Consider the following 14,841-nt stretch of genomic DNA (forward strand, 5'->3'; position numbering starts at 1 on the left):
GCACCACCTTGAGTGCCATATGCTTCCTGAATTTGAAGTCATGACAATGCTACCATGGGTCAGCTTTTCTCTTGGGCTCAGACGGGTCCCTAAATTTCCAGGCTGCCTTCACACAGAGATACATGTCTTTCAACAGCCTGGAGAAGGGAATGTGTGATTAGAACTTCCTTAGAGACGGATTTGGTGAGCAGTTACAATATAGTCAAGTCAAGGAGAAGGTACCGGTATGGCTGAGAATGAGAATAAATCGCTTCTCCCAATGTGTCCGCAGCGTTTTCAGTTTAAGCAGCCCTCAGGGCAAAGGGATGGGGTAAAATGGCACCATCTCCACTTTCAAAAGTTTCGTTTTTATGAAGTCAACCTCCCATCTCTTCCTTTGCAGCTGGGCACGTTCCGGTCCCAGGACGGGGATTATTTTATTGAGCCACTGCTGTCCGTGGATGAGCAGGAAGATGAAGATGAACAAAACAAACCCCACGTCATCTACAGGCTCGGCACTGCCCATGGAGAGCCCTCCACGGAAAGGCACGCGTGCGACGCCTCAGGTATTCCTGTCTTCCTTCAGCGGAGGACACCCCCCCCCCCCCCCCCCCGTGAGGGCTCCTTGCCCTGCTGCAGAGATGGAGCTCCTGCATAGCCTAAAGCACTGCCATTGCCACCGTCTTTTATTTGATCTTCAAGTGGGATTGGGGTACCCCCATTGTACAGATGTGAAAGCTAAAAAGATCCTTAGCACCTTGTCCCAGGTAGCAGAGCGAATAAGTGACAAGGCCGGGATTCAGACTCAAATAGCGGTGACTCTGAGCCCAATCTGGGCAGAGCTGCCTCTTTGGTTGAATATGGCTAAGCTTAGTGATGTCCTAGGCCAGGAGCCGTCAACCTTTCCGACCTCATGGACCACCAGTGGCCTGTAGCCCACTGTCCTAGGCTGTTAGAGCCCTATCTTTAGTCAACATTTGCTTGTGTTTCTTGTGTTCTATTTATTTTATCATGTGAGGTTACAGATGGAACTCAGGAAAACTATGTGTTTCCTGGGATTTTTCCTTAAGCTTAGCTCATGCTCTGTGGCTTCAGGAAAATGTGATGGAAGTGTGGGTCGCACGGTAGGGTTTCTTTCAGATGAGTCTGTGCCCACAGCTGATGGCCTTCCATCCTGGCCAGGCGCACTGAGGCTGCATGCTGCCTGGGAGGTGGGCAGCATTCTCACCGCCACTGCACCTGGCAGGGATGCTGAGGCTTTCAGAGATGACACTTAGGATCTCACAGCTAGACCATAAGGAAAACCCTTGTTTGCTTGTCTTATTCCATGGTTCATTTTCTCTGTGCAGGTGTGTGTGTGCGTGCGTGCGTGCGTGCGTGTGTGTGTGAGAGAGAGAGAGAGAGAAGGAGAAGACTTAATAATGCCTTTCAAAATACCCTCAAGGTTTATTTTTAAATTAACTGTCCAAGTCAATGGACTTTGGATTGATTTTCTGGGCTAGAGGACAAGTCATTGTCAAATCTTATTTAAACACAAAGAAGAGGGAATCTAAAACGGTGAAGATTAAGAACAGTGGGAGATGCCTTGCTTTTTCATAAAAGCTTGTTTGGGTTCTGGCCATTGTTGGTATCGGGGCCGTTAAGGGCCACGTTTCAGATCACCACGGCCGGCCTTTATTTTTCCTTCTGACTTGGCTTGTCAGTGACCAGTGTGGTGGGCCCTTCCTTCATTCCAGCAGCTTTGACTGTCCCTCCCAAGGCTGCTGCTGGACTGGCACTCTGGTTTCTCTCCTCCAGCTGCTCCTGCACCCCTTCTTTCAGCTCAGATGCAGGGGCTCACAATAGTTGGGAGAACTTTGGAGTATGGCACAGTTGCCAGCTGCTATTAGAGAGATGGGTCAGCAGGCATGGCACCCTTCGAAACCAGGTAGCCTTCACACAGGAAGTGAAGATAGGTGGGGGGTGAGAGAAGACCTCTGGTCAGAGAGAAAAACATCCTCTCAGTAAGTCAATGCATTTAGCTTCAGGGATGCCCCCTGCCCCCCAACCACAAGACTGGGGTAACCAAGAGTAACCAAGTGGCCTGCCCACGGGAGCCATTCAGGGACCTGTGCTCTTTTGTAAGCCCCTTTCTGCCCATCCTTCCCTTGGCATTTCCAGATGAAACCCCACGTTCTGTCACATGAACACTCTCTATTTGACCCTGAACTTTGCACAAGGGGATGTAGTTGTCCTTATCAGTGAGTAGACATGCTTTCTGATAGGTGAGTGGAAGGCAGGGGAGTGGGCCAACAGGAAGAAGATTGTCTTGTTTGCCTGGGCATAGAAGACGGTGTGTATCTGTTGCTAAAATACCTCTGTCACCCTCCCATCTCAGCAAGGCCAGGTTTTTGTTTCTTAAGGCATTTAGGAATTATACACTTATTAACCCCCCAATGCCACTTCTATGGAAATAATCGGGCAATTGTGTAAAGATATTGTTGGGGGAATACTCAGTACAGTGTTATTTATTATAGAAAAATGCTAGGCACAACCCAAGTGCCCATGGGTAGGGGGTGAGGTGTGCATTTGATGGATTCCTATGCAGCTTTTAACAATGATGGCAGAGATGTATGTTAACAAACACAGAAATATGTATATTAAGTGAACAGGCAGTAATGATTCCATGTATATGGTATGACATCATTTTTTAAAATAATGCAGTGTGTGTGGGTGCATGTGGGTGTAAAGAAAAAATCTGAAGCCAATAGCATGAAAATATTAAGAGGAATTATTTCTGTTTGGCAGTCTTTTATGTTCTTATATTTTTGCCATGATTCTATAGCAGTTTCATAATCAGAAAATGGAGTTTGAAAAGAAATGGGGATGGTGACATGTAGTTATTGGGTAGCCCCATAGCCCTTGTGTCACCAGGGACCAACAGCCAAGCCCAAGATCCTATGCTTGCTTGCTTTCTCTTTTTCTTTTTGGGAATGAGACTGTCAATGCCACACAGATAAAAATCCTGCTTTGTACCTACTTCTTTGGAACACTGAGCTGGTCAGAGCTGAGGGTTCCTTGCCACCTCATTAAATTCCTTGTACCTATTGTATTGACCTGGAGATTACCATGGTTTAGTCTCCATTAGGGATTGGGGACCTGTTACCCCATTAGAATGTACTGTCACTTTTTAGTTAGATCCCCAAGGATATTATCATAAAGGCGGAAAAATATGCTAATTAAAGTCATCATTTGTTGGTCTCATAGTATCTGCATATGGATGGGGTCTCAGAGCTACACATGTGCCATAGATTATCACATGTAATCCAGTCATCAACACTGTGGGGTAGGAATCATTTTCCTTACTTTACAGTTGAGAAAATGACCGCTCTAAAGACACACAGCTGGTAGAAAGTGGGCTGACGTGAGCCCGGATCAGATCCCACTGTGGGCCAGATTGCCCCGAAAACAATGGAAGAAGCTGCCTCTAAAAAATGCATTTTTACTTAAGATTTCAGAGCATCCTTTTTGACTTCCATCTAATCTAATCTCTAAAGGACACTAACGATGGCTAATATTTGTTGAGCATGCGTTTTGTGGCAGGCACTATTACCCATGTTTTACGTGGATTATATATTTTAATCCTTACCCCTAGCCTGGATTGATTTTGCAGTTGGGAAAATAGAGACACAGAGAAGTCCATGAATTTGACTTACCCAAGGTCACAGAGCTCATAAACATAGCCTTTTGTTTGTCCCAGTCTCTTTAGAGCACATGTGTCAAACACAAGGCCCGCGGGCCAAATCCGTCCCGCCAGGCCTTGCAATGTGGCCCGCACCGCGCTGTCATCACTGCACTCCGCTGCGTTTCCATCACAATGACAGTTTATGACTGTTCAGTAAACCATTCGGCCCGTGATTTAGGCTGGATTTTAGATTTTGGCTCCTTCTCTGATTGAGTTCGACACCCCTATCTTAGAGGATTCTTTGGCCCATCCTGCTGTTGATTCGATTGTATTCACATATGAATTGCCTTTTCTGTAGGATTTTTTAAGTACCTTCCCAGAATTTGATTTGATGTGAAGAGGGCTGCCTGGTGCCCGGAATTCCCACCCAGGCTAATGAGTCACCAGGGCCTGGGTCTCCAGCACGCCTCAGTCGGAGGGGAGGCTAGTTACACATTAACCTCTTGAATCCATTAGTAATTTAGCATAGATTAACTGATCAGGTTAGCTGCCCGGAGAGTTGGGCCCAAATGGAGTGAGAGACAGAGCTGAGGAGCAGACCTCTGAGGGGGCTTTGAGTAAACAATTCTGGGACAGCTCAGGGGTTGCAGGCAGTAACGGAAGCTCTGGCTGACCTCACAGTCCCGGCTGGGTCCCACCAGGGCAGTGGTGGTTGGCTAATTAGTGATTTCTGTGAGAAGCTAGCCAGCCTCCATTTTCCCACACACGCTCAAGCCCTCAGACCCTTCCCCCAGCCCCTGGGCCTGTGCACTGGACAGGCAACAGGAGGGGCCATGGTTGCTTCCTTTATCGCAGAGCAGCTTGCTCGGGGGGGCAGGTGTGCCAGTAACTCCCATTTCACAGCTGAGAAGACTGACTGGGAGGGTCAGTGGCCTGCCACAGTGTGTACAGGAAGCAGGGGTGCTCCAGCCAGGACTGGCTCACCGTTCAGGACAGTTCCTGCTATTTGGGGTCTGTTGTGTTGACTTAATTACCTTTCATTTTCCCCATTTTGTTCCCCCTCAGCCTTCATACCTTTTTATCTTGTTTATGTTCCTCAGTGACTTGATTAATAAACAGTCAATATAAGCAATGACCTCTAAAAGCCTTAGTAAGTTATTAGAAAACTATTATTTTAAATAACTGAATTCTTGAGCTTATTTCCTCAGCTTTATCTTCTTTGCGGCATATGTATAAAAATTGCTATTTTTAACATTGGAAGCTATAGAGTAATATGCCAACGAAGTCATTAAAGGAGAAAACAAAAGAAACCTCTAATATAGGAACAGTTTCTTCTCTCATCTGTTCTCATTTATTCATTGAACTTTTCATTTTATTTTTTTGCTTTTCATCTTGTTTTTTTTTTTTTTAAAGCATTTAAAAAGTTAGAGGCAGTGGTAAAGCAAACATACCCTCAATATTTAACAATGACAAAACATTTTCCACATTTGCTACTTAATTTTCCTGTTTGCTGGAGTATTTTAAATTAAATCCAGATATCATGACATCTTCTCTCTAAACACTCCAGTCTACCTGTCTGGATGATGAAGATATTTTCTTTTTTTTAAAATATATTTTTATTGCCGAAACCGGTTTGGCTCAGTGGTAGAGCGTCGGTCTGTGGACTGAAAGATCCCAGGTTTGATTCCGGTCGAGGGCATGTACATTGGTTGCAGGTACATCCCCAGCGGGTGGTGTGCGGGAGGCAGCTGGTCGATGTTTCTCTCTCATCGACATTTCTAGCTCTCTATCCCTCTTCCTTCCTCTCTAAAGTCAATATATATATTTTATTGATTTTCCACAGAATATATATATATATATATATATATATATATATATTTACTTTCCTCTCTAAAGTCAATATATATATATATATATATATATTATTGATTTTCCACAGAGAGGAAGGAAGAGGGAGAGAGCGATAGAAACATCAATGATAAGAATCATTGATCAGCTGCCTCCTGGACACTCCCTACTGGGGATCAAGTCCATAACCTGGGCATGTGCCCTTAACTGGAATTGAACCTGGGACCTTTCAGTCTGCAGGCCTGCCCTCTATCCACCAGGCCAAACCAGTTAGGGCTGAAGATATTTTCATATATAACTGTAACATTATTTATGATGGTGAGATAAATCAATGATAATTTCTCCATATCACCTAGAGAGTTCCTATAGTAAATTTTTTCTAATTGTCCCCCAAATGCCTTTTTTTGTCCTTTTGCTTGGATTGTGATCTAAACAAGATTGCCATTGGTTATGTCTCTTAAGCAACTTCACTTGTTGTTATTGTAGTTGTTAAAGTTGCCATTTTCGTTTTAGTCTTGCTCCCATGGCTCCTTTTCTCCTTTCTCCTTGGTTGACTCTTTGCTTGGCCTTTGTCACCATAAGGTTGGGCTGTGTTTACAACCATTTGAAAGAGCAGAGTCAGCACCCCAACCCAGAGCAGGTATAAGAACTCCGCCAGCGGAAGGAGCCCCTGTCAGTAGCTTCCCTGAGCACAGAGGCACTGTGGCAGGTGGCTTTTCAATGCAGTGTCTGGCAGCGGTCACCAACTTTTCAGATGTCGTAAACCCCTGTTAGTGACCACTGTACTCAACTGAAAATCATTAATGAATAGGAAGCATTCTGAGTATCATGAAAAGGATGAGGAAATGCAAGGTGTGATGGTTTGTGCATGTGTGGGCTGTGGGCTTTGAGAAGGAACAAAGTCATAAGGAGTGTAAATGTGGGCCAACCGCTTCCTTCTGTATCAACCCCCACTTCTCACAGGACGTGGGACGGAAGACAGTTGGCCTGTGGTGCCTGGAAAAACTTCCAGTTGATGTGATTGGCCTCAGCATTTTCCTGTTAGTTTTTGTTTTACAAATCTTTTTTTTATTTTCTAGGTCTCTTTCCCCAAGTTTCTAGTAAGGTATTATATAATTTACATGCACTAACGATCATCCTTTCTAGTGTCCAGTTTTGCAAATTTTAGGAAATATATATAGTCATGTCACCATCATCATAGTCCACACAGAGAGGGATTCCTGGTGTCTTTGGTGGTCAGACCCCCTTTCTGTTTCTGTGGGTTAGCCCCTTCCCAGCTGTCATAGAAGCAGAATCGCTAAGCATAGTGCTGCGGTTCACCTGGGCAGCCTGCATCAGAATTCACCTTTTTTCATTGTGAGCAGTGTTCCTTTGCATGAATACACATACCACTGACCCAGCTGAGGGACAGTTTTGACAATTACAAATAAATCCATGCGTTTTCGTTTCACTTGGGTCAATACTCAGGTGGGAGATTGCTAGGCTACACAGTAAGAATATGTTTACCTTCCTAAGAAACTGCCATCTGTTTTTTAAAGTTGTGGTGCCATGTTGCAGCAGCAGGGTATAAAAGTTCCACTTTTCTGCGCCCTCACTAGCATTGATTATTGCCAGCATTTGGTTTTGCCTTTTCATTTTAGCCCTTCTAATGGATGCATAGTGGTATCCCCTCACAGTTTTAATTTGCCTTTCCCTGATGACTAAGCATCTCTTCGTCTGCTTATTTGCCACCCGTGTATCTTCTTTGGCAAAGAGTCTAAATCTTTTGCCCACATTATAAAGAACTGGAGTACTTATTACTGAATTGAGATTTCCTTATATATTCTGGATATAAGCCCTGCATCTGCTATGTAGTTCAAGTGTCTTCCCCCAGGCACATGCTCGGGGTGCCAGCTGGATCCCAGGTGGGGGAGAGGCTCGGCTCTCCTTGTACTCATTGGCAGACACTATTGCGCCCATGGCTTCCTTACCTGAGTGCAGACATTGCATGCAGCACAGACAGAGCTGTCATTATGATGCTGACCAAGCGCAGCATGGGACTCGGGACTCGGTAGAGAGTGTGTTCTAGATCCAGGTGAAGAGAGATGGACTAGAAAAGGCTTGTTTGTGACTTGTTCCTGAAAGCAGTGTCTGTGCCAACAGAGAAGGCGCTGTTGTTATTACTTCTCATCTGAATATGCAGACAGCTTCCCGCGTGCTTTATGCTGGGCATGTGCTCTCTAGCCTCACAGCGAAGCAGTTACAGAGGAAGCTTTGGGTGCCCGAGGATGTGACTGTGTCCTCTCGCACACAGCATGCACCGCACACAGAGAAAGAGAAAGCCGGGGCAGTGAGGCAGGAGGAGCAGTGGTGTGACTTCAGCTCAGCCCTGTAAGGCCGCTCCTGGGGGAAGAGGAATGGGACACATGACCCCGTGATCTCCCCGAGTCTCTATCTTGTGCTTTGGGGGCAATACAAGAATTTCCCCAAAGGTTTCCTAATCCTTGCATTTGATGCTGGTCCATTGTAACAAGTCGGATGAGAGAGAACGGGAGTGGTTGACAGACTGTTATCTGTTTCAGCAGGCCCCAAATAAAAGCTTCACGGTAAGTGAAGCTGTACTTCCCCTGAGGGTATTTCACTTCAGCCACAGCCACTTCTTTCGTGTTGGTCTCCCTGTTGGGCTTACTCTGTCTCTTACCTGCCCCCCCTGTCGCTGTGTGGTTATTTCCCCTGAGCCCTGAGCCACAGTGGCCAAGAGAAGAGCTTCTTGAGTTTTGCTCCTTTCGAATCCTAGGACTTTGTTTTTCAGCATTATTCACCTTTATCTTTTTTAAAAATATATATATTTTATTGATTTTTTATAGAGAGGAAGGGAGAGGGAGAGAGAGTTAGGAACATCAATCAACTGCCTCCTGCCCACCACCCACTAGGGATGTGCCTGTAACCAAGGTACATGCTCTCGACCAGAACCGAACCTGGGACCCTTGAGTCTGCAGGCCAAAGCTCTATCCTCTGAGCCAAGCCAGTGAGGGCCATCTTTGTCTTATAAATATAAGAACTCATTTTTTTTTTTTTTAATACTAGGGGGAGTTTGGAGAGAACTTCTACCCCAGTTCGTCTCTTTATGAATAAAGAGATCAAGACTTGGGATTTCAAAGGGATTCGCAGTTGGAGCTGGAGCGAGTGGAAAGGTGGGCCCGACAGGCCTCCCACTTCCCAGTCCCTTTCTCTCTTCAGGCTGCAGGTCACAGGAAAGCCGGCTGGGAAGGTGCTTAGAAAGAGGATTTGCCAAAGTGCCACTCCAGCCCTGGCCAGTGTGGCTCAGCTGGTTGAGTGGTGCCCCTCATACACCAGGAGGTCATAGGGTTGATTCCCAGTCAGGACACATGACTGGGTTGGCGGCTGGATTCCCAGCAGGGGGCGTGCAGGAGGCAACTAATCAATATTTGTCTCTCACATCGATATTTCCCTCCCTCCACTTTCCTCTCTCTTTAAAATCAATAGAAACATTTTTTTTTAAAAGTGGGAGTCAAATGACATATTGAAAGTGCCACAGGATTTAAGTATAAGAACAATTAAGAAGAAACCAAAGGGATCATTTTGGTTATCTTAAGGCTGTGGAGAAAGACAACAGACTTTTAATTCATTTAAGGAATTAAGTTGTTACAGGAGAGCTGAATTTACAGCCACTAAATGTTTGAACTGGCCAGGTGCTGTGGGCCAGTGACTTGTGGCTGGGGGGGTTCCTGACCAGGCGCTGGGGGAAGGTGGCCTGTGGCTGGGGGGGGTTCCCAGGAAGCTCCACTGTTATCAGAGCACAGTGTGCCCTGAAGCTCCCTTTACCATAGTGGCTGGAACACCGGAACAACACCGGCATCGGGATGAGAAAGGGTTTGGTACTGCCGACTGATGTGCAAACTTGTCCTCATCCTGTGGGAACTGGGAGGCTGTCCAGCAAAGGAATGTGGGAGATATGCTCTCCAGAAGCTGCTAATTTTTAAAGAGACCTTGCCCAAGGGCTTTTTAGTCTCTGATAAGGGAGTGATACCTAGACCCACCACAGGCATCTGTTCCGCCTCGGGCCACCCAGGAGCTGCTGTCAGATAGCAGGAGGCCCTGGAGCCACTCCATTCGCACCCAAAATGGGTGCTACCCTCAGGAATGAGTCACCACAGCCGACACCATCAGTGTGTATCAAGCCCCAGGCCCTGTTGCTGCATGTTCCATGTATGAAAGCCTGTAACTCCCCTCCTGGGGAGGAACTATTTGTATCCCATCTCACAGATGAGGAAACGGGGACGCAGAGGGCTAAAGTGATTTGCCAAGTTCACACCGATTGAATGTGGAGCAGCTGGGATTTGAACACTCATCTCTCTGACTGCCAGGCCCCAACTCTTATCTATTCACTCTGCAAACACCGAATGCCTGGAATGCACCGTCCTATGGAGCAGCCAGTGGCCCCATGTGGCTCCTGAGCCCTTGAGATGTGGCGAGTGCCACGTGTTGTAATGACAATGTGTTGCATATTAATACATTGACTTAAATAGAATCATAGAGTATTAAAATAATTTCACCTGTTTCTTTTGGCTTTTTCTTTCAATGTGGCTATTAGGCATTCTTAGCTCCCAGGTGTGGCTTACCTTTTATTTCTCCTGGAAAGTGCTGACCTAGAAGATCCCAAGGCATGTTGAAAGTGCAAGGGGAGGGGAGGGCCTGTGGGCAGCTGGCACCCGCCAGCCAGAAGGGCCTCACTCCCCTTTGCTTAGCGATGGAGTGAGTCAGAACCAGCATTCCCCAAAGGGCATTTTGCAGGGTATTAATAGCAAAATCAAACAGCCTCTTAGTAAAATATAGATGTGGGTATGTTCAGCATTTTATAACTTCAAATAGAGGTTCTTTAAATACTTTCTCAAGTTGTTTCAAGTGTGCCTCAGTTTCCTCATGTGCCTTGGAGGCAGCAGTCCCCACTGTGTCTGGGTGCCGTGAGGAATGACAGGCTAACCCACTTGAAGTGCTTAGAGGAGAGCCTGACAGGGTGAGTTGGCTCTGAGGTAGTGGTCATCTCACCATCACTGGCCGGAGGAGCAGCAGGTGCTGAGGGAGGGTGTGCAGCGGGGCCTTAGGACCTGTGCCCCAGCTCTGGGCTCTGAGTCAGCAAATTTAACTCCCAGGTAGCAGGAGGCACCTGCCCCTAGGAAACTGTGATGACCCTCAGACCTGGCTCCCGCCACCCATCTCCCAGCACAGCCCCTGAACTGCAAGAAGCTTCTCACATTCTTCTTCCCTGAGCAGCAGCAGGCAGTGCCCTCCTCCCATCCCTCCCTTCCCAGGGTGCTGGGTCCCCTCACCTGCCCCACAAACTGGCCAAGGTCTTGGGAGTGCCCTAGTTCATGGTTAAATCAATGTAAACTGGCTTCTTTGCTGCAAGATTTCTCAAAGCTCTTAAAATGCTAATGTGCCTGGGAGAGGTCCCAGGTGTGAATGCGCTTAAACGGTTTTTGCAAAGCTACCTGGTTTGTTTTTGGAAATATCTTCTGGGACTAATGTCCTGGAAACCACTCAGGGAAACATAAAGGTTCTGGGAGCCAAAAAGAAGGCTTAGCAATATAATCTCTTCCTCCACTGCCCTTTGCACACATTTCATCAGTAGTGAGCATGGCGGGCCATCAGGCATGGGCATGCCACACACACGCACACACACACACACACACACGCACGCACGCACGCACGCACTCAAGCACGCACAGAGCTCACAGTGATGTACATGGGGACTTGATCTAGTGAGTATCCAAGATTCATTGTTGTTTTTAAAGCTAGCAAATTGAGGGCCCTTTTTAAAAAACTAAACCTTGGTAGTTTCATTCATGCCCTTTAAAGCTTTATAAACACAGAACAACCCTGCCTCCCTCAGCACCCACCACCCAGTTTTTGGAAACACATTGTTCTGTATTATTAGAACATTCATTGTTTTATGGCTGTTTTTGTTTTTCTGTTTATCTCTTCCTCCGCTGTTTATCCACCTTCCACCCACCCGGAAGACTGCTTCTCTGGCCTTCCCTGTAGGCCTCGCCAAGCAGCTCTAGGCACAGGCCCAGAGCCCAAGCTTAGCTCTGAGGGCAGGGAGCTGGCTCGGCTTTCTCTCTTGCTCTTGTGTTATCAGCCCTTGGAGCCAGTTGAGAGGTGCAGATGTTTGCATTTGTTTACATGGAATTACATCGCAGACTATGCCTTCTCACTCTCAGTCCTCATGTTGAGAGTGAGAAGACATTGCTACCTAGATTGAAAGTTCTGTGGAGGCAGGCCTGGCCTTTTCTGTCTTCCCTCTCCTCCCTCCCTTTCTCCTTCCCTTTCTTCCTTCTAACTCTCCTTTCCCATAGAAGGTTCCTTCTAAAGTAAAGTTGTTTTGCTTGAGAAACCCTAATGTCAACATACTGATTTATGAGGGGAGGGTGTTGCATGCTACTAGTAAAACAGTACCAGCAAGTAATGACCACGTGAAATATTTCAAGGTTCCTCCCTGTGTGTCACACACACAGCTCTAGGGGCATTATATGTGTTTTCCCTTTGCATCGGCAAGGTGAGCCTGAGAGCATGTGCTGTATTATCCTCATTTCACAGGGCGGGAAACGGAGGCTTGGAGGCAGGCTGGTGAGCCAGGGCTGGGTGGCTCTAGAACCACGTGCAATGCCCAGGGCTGTGCTTCCTGTCCAGCTTCCTCCTGGCTGCAGGCTGGGCCTGGACGGAGCAGAAGGGACTGGCTCTAGTCCTCCCCGTGGTCCTGGCTGAGACTGTGCTACCCACTTTCGCCGTGAGGTGGCAGGTGGCAGGTTGCCTTGAGAAGTTCAGTCAAATTTTGATAAACCTTATAAAAACAGAGGGCAGCAATGAACTTCTCAGCTGTCACCGTTAGCATGCACACTCCAGCCTAACTGCAGTTGGTGAGAAAGGCTGGATGAGTAACTGCTGAACAAGCCCAGTACTTGGGAATGGAACATGCATGGTGCTGCCTGGCACTGAGAAAGTGAAACTCATTTAAACACTTTTACCAATAAGTAAGCGAATCTTCAAGGTTTTGGTTGTGAAGTTTTTAAATAATGATATCATCTTACATTTTTATAATGGTTTCTCTTTAAGTTTTATTCTTGTTTTGTTGTCTTGTTCAGCTTATCTACAGCTCAGTGCCTTTCACAAAGTAGGTGCTCAAGAAGTAATAATAATTAAATAATAAAGTCAATTTATAATCCACAAGGGATTTTCCATATACTTTCTCACTTACTTTAAAAAAAACAACAGCGTTAAGATGGAAGCAGATATTTTTATGCTAGTTTAAGAGGTCATGAAACTGGGACTTAGAAAAGGTCATTTTAGAGTATAAACAGCTTCTATCTTTGACATTGTTATTTTAAACCAGAAAATTGTTTTTAACAGCTAGTTGAGAGGTCCATAAGTGGTTCCTTTTCGTTCTAACTTACTTTATGACTACTAAAAAGAGGGGAAAAATCACCATATTTATTGGTTTCTTTCTATGTGGTAGACACTGTACCTGTATGATCTACAGCTGTTTTTCAAAACAACTCTACGAGATGGTACTGTTTCTACCCATCTTCACATGTGGGAGAGGGAGGGTGGTGAGTCTCACTTGCCCAATGTTAACCAGATCTTGGAGCTGGCTCCCCTCGGAGCAGGCGATCTTAAAACCCTGGCTGTCTATGGAGTCAGCGTCACCACTTCCCCTCATGGTCAAACAGTTGTCGCATCCTTGGAATAAAACGTAATGGCTGAAATGCCTCTGACTTTCATTAGGAAGCACAGTATGGCCAGTGGGAGCTTCTAAACATGCCTGGATTTTGTTTCCATGAACATGCACATGTGAGGGTTCAAATTGCTAAATAATGCAAATGTGCGTTTGATTTTTAGAGGTACCACATAGCATATTCTTTATTAAGTCTCATATTTTAGAGCAGTTTAAGTTCACAGGAAAATTGAGATGAAGGTACAGAAATTTTCATACATCCCATCCCCACATGCACAGCCTCCCCACCCGTAACATCCTTCACCAGAGTGGTACAGTTGTTACAACTGATGAACCTACACTGATGCATGATAATCGCCCAAAGTCCGTAACTTACTTACGATTCCCTATGAGTGCTGTACATTCTTTGGGCTTGGACAAATGTTGATTGACATGTGTCCATCACTCTGTAGCCCCAACCCCCAGCTGTGACTGATCCTTTTCTGTCTCAATTGTTTTGCCTTTTCTAGAATGTCACATGATTGGGAAATTACAGTATGCAGCCTTTTCAGATAGGCTGCTTTTGCTTAGTAATGTGCATTTAAGTTACCTCCAGATCTTTTCATGTCTTGATAGCACATTTCTGTTTAGTCCTGAATAATATTCCATTGTCTGATGTATCACAGTTTATCCATTCATCTGCTGAAGGACATTTTGATTGTTTCCAACTTTTAGCAATTATGAATAAAGCTGCCAGAAACATCCATGTGGTTGTTTTTGGCTGACACAAATATTCAGCTTCTTTGAGTAGATACTGAGGAGTGAAATTGCTACATTATATATTAAGAGTATATAAAGAACTTTTATAAGAAACACCTAACCTCTCCTACAACGTGGCTGTACCATTTTGCATTCCCACCAGCAATGAGTGAAGGTTCCTTTGCTTCACATCCTCTCCAGCATCTGTGCTGGATTTTGGCCATTCTAACCAGTGGGTAGTGTTATCTCATTGTTGGATTAGTTTTCATTTCCCTGAATACATATGATGTGGAGCACATATCTTTATATGCTCATCTGCCATCTGTATATCTTCTTTGGTTCAACTTGCTACTTTAAGATATGAACTAGATCAGATTGCTCACAGCTATTTAATGAAGTAAACATGATTAATTATTGAGATGTTCTTAAAGAAAAGAACCATAAAAAAAGATTTCCTATTTCTGAGTGGCACATTGGAACGTCAGAAAGAGGCATGAAAATGGTGCAGCCACTGTGGAAAACAACTTGGCAGTTCCTCAAAATGTTAAACATTGTCATCATATGACCCGGGAGTTCTCCTTCTAGGTGTCTGTCCAAGGGAATGTAAGCCTGGCCACACAAAAGCTTGCACACACATGTTCATAAAAGTGTTATTCAGTTGAGTTGTTGTACCCATATGCCCACCAACTGGTGAATAGATCTACAAAATGTGGGACAGCCACACAGCGGAATAGTATTTGGCAATGAAAAGTGATAGAGTGTTGATACATGCTACAACATGGATGAGCTTTGAAAATATGCCAAATGAGGGAAGCCAGACAAAAAAGCCATGTACTGTATGACTCCTCTTGTATGAAGTGCCAGAATAGGCAAATTC

At 45.5% G+C, this 14,841-nt stretch overlaps 1 protein-coding gene across 9 annotated transcripts in view; it reads left to right on the top strand.

Moving 5' to 3' along the window:
- ADAMTS9 (ADAM metallopeptidase with thrombospondin type 1 motif 9) overlaps positions 1-14,841 on the top strand; it is a 155,636-nt gene that overhangs the window by 6,922 nt on the left and 133,873 nt on the right. For all 9 annotated transcript variants that reach the window (XM_036430618.2, XM_045578960.1, XM_045578958.1 and 6 more), the window contains exon 3: positions 383-545. In XM_036430618.2, the coding sequence (XP_036286511.1) occupies positions 383-545 (163 nt within the window). The remainder of the gene's footprint in view (positions 1-382; positions 546-14,841) is intronic.

This window comes from Pipistrellus kuhlii, unplaced genomic scaffold (assembly GCF_014108245.1).
Source record: "Pipistrellus kuhlii isolate mPipKuh1 unplaced genomic scaffold, mPipKuh1.p scaffold_m20_p_11, whole genome shotgun sequence".
NCBI classification, from domain to species: Eukaryota; Metazoa; Chordata; class Mammalia; order Chiroptera; family Vespertilionidae; genus Pipistrellus; species Pipistrellus kuhlii.